General features: G+C 43.2%; 1 protein-coding gene across 1 annotated transcript in view; it reads left to right on the top strand.

Moving 5' to 3' along the window:
• Positions 1–212: 212 nt before the first annotated feature.
• LOC112246690 (inaD-like protein) overlaps positions 213–6690 on the top strand; it is a 150305-nt gene continuing 143827 nt past the window's right edge. The window contains exons 1-5 of the mRNA XM_042323686.1: positions 213–298; positions 688–753; positions 5342–5456; positions 5647–5709; positions 6501–6611. Of these exons, the coding sequence (XP_042179620.1) occupies positions 213–298; positions 688–753; positions 5342–5456; positions 5647–5709; positions 6501–6611 (441 nt within the window). The remainder of the gene's footprint in view (positions 299–687; positions 754–5341; positions 5457–5646; positions 5710–6500; positions 6612–6690) is intronic.

The raw sequence follows: 6690 nt of genomic DNA, 5'->3' as shown, positions 1-6690 counted from the left end.
CTAAAGGGTTGTGTTATTTCCAGTGCTACTGTATAAACAGAGGGAATAAGTTGCAAAAATGTCTTGCCATGTCATATCCTCACGCGGGTACATACATAATAATAATACAGTATCAAAACTGAACAAAGTATCGTACTGCACTACCAATATCCCAACTGGTACAGTAAAGTGGTTGATTCATTTATGAATGGATAGATTGATTGATATACCTAATGGTTGATGTGTTCTCCTCTAGCTCGGTGCATTTGATTGGCACAGAGAGGAGAAAGAGGAGGGGCCAGGGAGGAGGACGACACAGGTAGGACAACAGAACTCGCTGTAGAGCCACAGTCAACACACACACATTCTACATTCACCATCACCTCAGGTTGTTATTTAAAGTGTCTCATGGGGGACAAACATAATTAACCAAACCCAGAATCGGTCAGGAAACACCCCTCCGAGACCGAAATATAGTTTTTCTAATGAGCAACAGAAAAACACATGTTCCAATCGACGTGTTCAGTCACTCTTTAACCTTTCGTTAACCGGGAAAAGACCCTTGGGGTCAGAAACCTCTCTTGCAAGGGGGAGCTGGCAAGAGGTCAGTAGGAAGCAGTCAGCGTGTAGATACAGAACAGGTGAACGTACAGGGACAATACATTAAAATCAATTAGTGGTTAACAACATCTTGGCGTATGCTCTCAGTGATCTACCTGAGAGGGAGGAGGGGAGAGGAGACCCTGCCTTCAGTCACTGGGGACCCCCACGCAGGTAAGGGCTGTGTCCATGTGTGTCCATTTGTCTGTCTGGATGTGTCCAAGTGGATACTGACAAAAGTATCTTTTTTTAATGAAACATTTAACAGATTCACTAAATTCACCTTGTTTTTTGGGTCACGGTTTGTTTTTAGTTTATCGGGTACAGAAGGACTGGGGAAATAATCATTATCAAACGTGTAGTTTGGAACCTGGACGATCATTTCTCACAGTTAAAAGAAATGTCAAACTCCAGACCCACCTAATAGAGAGCAATGTGATCATAACTGCAGTGGTTGTGTGTGTACCTGGACCTGTGTGAGTGTGTGTGGGGTAGTGTGCAGGGCCATAACCAGGGTTTGTGTTTTAGTGTTATTAGATGGACTGAGGTGAATGAACCTACAGCAGCCAAGGTCATAATGGCTGGTGTTTTTAAAGAACACCAAATAGAATTTGGATGTTTTTTTATTATATAGAAATGCAGTAAATGAGCTTCAACTTTCCAAAAAGGTGGTGGAAGAAGGTTCCCCCAGCATTTTTTGGTGGAAAGTTTAAACTAATTTACTTCATTTCTATACAATAAAAACATTCAAATTCTATTTGGAGAACAGCAAAACAAGCATTAACACCAGCCATTATGACCTTGGCTGCTGTAGGTTCATTCACCGCAGTCCATCTACAAACACACAGCCTATTAGCTACACAATTGTAATGTTATACCTCTGAAAGGATGGAAATATGACAATGATTCACACTGACACATAGTATCAGCGACGAATTGAAAACGTAGGACATTTTTTGGAACTAGTGTTTGCGTGTTTATTGCATTTTAATGTCAGGCCTATAAGGAAGATGGGTCAATGGGAGATGTTCATATATGAAACATATCTTATGTGTTTCAGTTCCTAACTTGTTTGATAAGATTAGTACAGATTTTCTCAGGGGTCCCCACATGGGGCCACGACCTCCAGTTTGGGAACCACGGTACTAACTTTTCCCTCTGCTCCCTCCCTCCCTCCTGCGTGCGTCCCGCCTCAGCCTCACCACTGAGCACCACATCATCACTGTCTTCCTCAGTAGCCTACTCTCTGTAAAGCAAAGTTATTGTGTGAATTTAGTAGCGTATTTTTGCTCCTGCTGAGGTAGGCTCCGTTTAACGTTAGCTTTTGCTTCTTGCGTCATTTCTAGCTGGCTAGGTAATATTAGCCAGAGCCCTGCCGACAGACCCACCTGACTGACTGACATATCTATAAGCTTGTGCACTCATTGTCCGAGTGTCGTTATTTGTTTGTGTGGGGGTTGTCTGTTAGACACTGCAGGAGTCGCTGGATCGTTTTAAAATGGCCTTATGTCCGGCATTTCGCAAACACAGCAGCGTCTCTAAGTTTGTTCCTGGTCGGCTCTCAGCCTGTGCCACGAGAGGGCAGAGTTAGCCGTTTGAGAGTGTGGTGAATGTGCTTTTAAAAACATAATGGCATATCTGGGGACGCAGGCAAACATAATGAGCAAACCACTGTTCATGATTCCACTGGTACACATAGAGGCAGGTGAACATAATGAACAAACCACTGTTCATGATTCCACTGGTACACAGAGGCAGGCAAACATAATGAGCAAACCACTGTTCATGATTCCACTGGTACACATAGAGGCAGGTGAACATAATGAACAAACCACTGTTCATGATTCCACTGGTTTTTGAAAGAAAAGCACATTTTTTGTTCACTAAAATAGCATCATATTGATCATAAATACAGTGTAGACATTGTTAATGTTGTAAATGACTGGAATATGGAATATCTACATAGGCGTACAGAGGCCCATTATCAGCAACCATCACGCCTGTGATCCAATGGCACGTTGTGTTAGCTAATTCAAGTTTATAATTTTAAAAGCTAATTGATCATTAGAAAACCCTTTTGTAATTATGTTAGCACAGCTGAAAACTGTTGTGCTGATTAAAAAAGCAATGAAACTGGGCTTCTTTAGACTAGTTGAGTATCTGGAGCATCAGCATTTGTGGGTTTCGATTACAGGCACAAAATGGCCAGAAACAAATAACTTTCTTCTGAAACTCGTCAGTCTATTCTTGTTCTGTGAAATTAAGGCTATTCCATGTGATAAATTGCCAAGAAACTGAAGATCTGGTACAACACTGTGTACTCCTCCCTTCACAGAAGCTGAGTTTATATACATACAGTACCAGTCAAAAGTTTGAACACACCGACTCATTCCAGGGTTTTTCTTTATTTTTACTATTTTCTAGATTGCAGAATAATAGTGAAGACATCAAAACCATGAAATAACACATATGGAATCATGTAGTAACCAAAAAAGTGTTAAACAAGTCTAAATATATTTTATATTTGAGATTCTTCAAAGTAGCCACCCTTTACCTTGATGACAGCTTTGCACACTCTTGGCATTCTCTCAACCAGCTTCGTGAGGAAGTCACCTGAATGCATTTCAATTAACACGTATGCCTTGTTAAAAGTTAATTTGTGGAATTTCTTTCCTTCTTAATGTGTTTGAGCCAATCAGCTGTGTTGTGACAAGGTAGGGGTGGTATACAGAAGATAGCCCTATTTGGTAAAAGACCGAGTCCATATTATGGCAAGAACAGCTCCAATAAGCAACGAGAAATGACAGCCCTTCATTACTTTAAGACATGAAGGTCAGTAAAACTTTTAAAGGTTCTTCAAATGCAGTCACAAAAATGAGGACTGATGAGGACTGCCACAGGAAAGGAAGACCCAGAGTTACCTCTGCTGCAGAGGATAAGTTCATTAGAGTTACCTGGCTCTCATGAGGACCGCCACAGGAAAGGAAGACCCAGAGTTACCTCTGCTGCAGAGGATAAGTTCATTAGAGTTACCTGGCTCTCATGAGGGCCGCCACAGGAAAGGAAGACCCTGCTTCGCACATGCTTTTTCAGTTCTGCCCACAAATGTTCTATAGGATTGAGGTCAGGGCTTTGTGATGGCCACTCCAGTACCTTGACTTTGCTGTCCTTAAGCCATTTTTCCACAACTTTGTAAGTATGCTTGGGGTCATTGTCCATTTGGAAGACCCATTTGCGAGCAAGCTTTAACTTCCTGACTGATGTCTTGAGACGTTGCTTCAATATATCCACATAATTTTCCTCCCATTTTGTGAAGTTCACCAGTCCCTCCTGCGGCAAAGCACCCCCTACAACATGATGCTTCCACCCCCTTGCTTCACGGTTGGGTTGATGTGCTTTGGCTTGCAAGCCTCCCCCTTTTTCCTCCAAACATAACGATGGTCATTATGGCCAAACAGTTCAATTTTCATCAGACCAGATTTCTCCAAAAAGTGTGATCTTTGTCCCCATGTGCAGTTGCAAACCGTAGTCTGGCTTTTTTATGGTGTTTTTGGAGTAGTGGCTTCTTCCTTGCTGAGCTGCCTTTCAGGTTATGTCGATATAGGACTCGTTTTACTGTGGATATAGATACTTTTGTACCTGTTTCCTCCAGCATCTTCACAATGTCTTTGGCTGTTGTTCTGGGATTGATTTGCACTTTTCGCACCAAAGTACGTTCATCTCTAGGAGACCAAATGCATCTACTACCTGAGCGGTATGTTTATACTTGCGTACTATTGTTTGTTCAGATGAACGTGGTACCTTCTGGTGTTTGGAAATTGCTCTTAAGGATGAACCAGACTTGTGGAGGTCTACAATTCTTTTTTTGAGGTCTTGGCTGATTTCTTTTGATTTTCCCATGATGTCAAGCAAAGAGGCACTGACTTTGAAGGTAGGCCTTGAAATACATCCACAGGTACACCTCCAATTGACTCAAATGATGTCACTTAGCCTATCAGAACCTTCTAAAGCCATGACATCATTTTCTGGAATTTTTCAAGCTGTTTAAAGGCACAGTCAACTTAGTGCATGTAAACTTCTGACCCACTGGAATTGTGACACAGCGAATTATAAGTGAAATAATCTTTCTGTAAACAATTGTTGGAAAACTGACTTGTGTCATGCAAAAAAGTAGATCTAACCGACTTGCCAAAATTATAGTTTGTTAACAAGAAATTTGTGGAGGGGTTGAAAATGAGTTTTAATGACTCCCACATAAGTGTATGTAAACTTCCGACTTCAACTGTATATACATTGTCATTTTTTTTAATTATACATTTTTCTGAGGTCAGAGACTCGTCCTCATAATAGCTGGGCCATGGTTGTGTGTGTGCCTGTCTCATCCCGAGAGCAGTCATGACTCATGAACACTTTAATGAGCTGTTCTGCTACATAATGGATGTAGGCGGGATGCCTGAGTAATGGAGATCACAGGATTTGTGTGTGTGTGTCTGTGTGTGTGTACGTGCGTCTGTCTCTCTGTGTAAATGTGTATGTGCATCTGTCTCTTTCTCTGTGTGTGTGTGTGTGTGTGTGTGTGTGTGTGCATCTGTCTCTTTCTCTCTGTGTGTGTGTGTGTCTGTCTGTTTGTGTGTGTGTGTGTGTGTGTGTGTGTGTGTGTGTGTGTACGTGCATCTGTCTCTTTCTCTCTCTGTGTGTGTGTGTGTGCGTTTTCACTCGTCTGTGTGTGAACTTACCCTGGCATGTGCCCACGTGCTTCCAGAGTGGAGGTGTGGCAGGAGGATTGCGAGTCTCTTGGCATCAGCATCGTGGGCGGGCACAGCGTCATCACAAGACTGAAGAATGGAGAGGAACTCAAGGGCATCTTTATCAAACAGGTGACGCCGTGCTGACATTCTCCCTCCCTCGACTTTGAAGCCTTATACCAAAACAAGTGGTATCATATCCTGTTTAGATCTTGTTTAAATCCCAGAATGTAGCTTTACATCTTTATATTCGTTCAGAAATGTATCATAACTTGTATGTTTTTATTTCATTAATGAATTGAATGAATGAAATAAATGACAGGTACTGCCGGAGAGCCCAGCGGGACGCACTCGCTCCCTCAAGACTGGAGACAAGATAGTGCAGGTGAGGAGGAGATAACGCTAGCACAATGCTATAGCAGTGACACAGCATTGATACAGGAATGATACAGGAATGCTAATTCAACACTGTAGCAACGCTAGAGGAACACTACTTACGACACCATGTCTATGCTACAGAAACGCAAACCGCAAATTCCAGACAGGTTGGTGACCTCTGTTGTATCCTCTCCCCCCACCCCCTCTCTCCCTATCTCTCTCTCTCCCCACCCCCTCTCTCCCCCTCCCTCTCTCTCTCTCGCTCTCTCTCACTCTCTTTTTCTCTCCCCCTCTTTCGCTCTCTCTCTCACTCTCTTTTTCTCTCTCTCTCCCCTCTTTCGCTCTCTCTCTCTCTCTCTTTTCCTCTCTCTCTCTCTCTCTCTCTTTCTCTCTCTCTCTCTCACTCTTTCTCTCTCCCTCTCTCTCTCTCTCTCTCACTCTTTCTCTCTCCCTCTCTCTATCCCTCTCTCTCTCTCACTCTTTCTCTCTCTCTCTCTCACTCTTTCTCTCTCTCACTCTTTCTCTCTCCCCTCTCTCTCTCCTCTCTCTCTTTCTGGCATGTTCTCTCTCTTTTGACCCCTTTTCTTACTCTTTCCTCTTTCCATCTCTATCCCCTTCCTCATCTCTTCTCTCTCTTTCTCCTATCCTCTCTCTCTCTTTATCCTCTCTCTCTTTCCCCTCTCCTCTCTCTTCCGCCTCTCTCTCTTCCTCCTCTCTCTCTCTTCCCCCTCTCCTCTCTTTCTGTGTGCGTGTGTGCCTGTGTCTGTCTGTGTATGTTTATGTGTGTGTGTGTGTCAGGTATCAGGTGTGGACCTCCAGAATGCCAGTCATGAGGAGGCAGTCCAGGTCATCAAGACAGCTCCCAGTCCCGTGGTCTTCATCGTTCAGAGCCTCTCTGCCACGCCAAGGGTAAACATACACCCCCCACACACACACATGCAGCACAAATCATGACCCAACCAAATGTATGTTCTATTTTTATATGCCT

Source organism: Oncorhynchus tshawytscha, linkage group LG06, assembly GCF_018296145.1.
Source record: "Oncorhynchus tshawytscha isolate Ot180627B linkage group LG06, Otsh_v2.0, whole genome shotgun sequence".
Lineage (NCBI taxonomy): Eukaryota > Metazoa > Chordata > Actinopteri > Salmoniformes > Salmonidae > Oncorhynchus > Oncorhynchus tshawytscha.
Note: the sequence above shows the minus strand (reverse complement) of the source record. Positions and strands in the feature narration are given on the sequence as shown.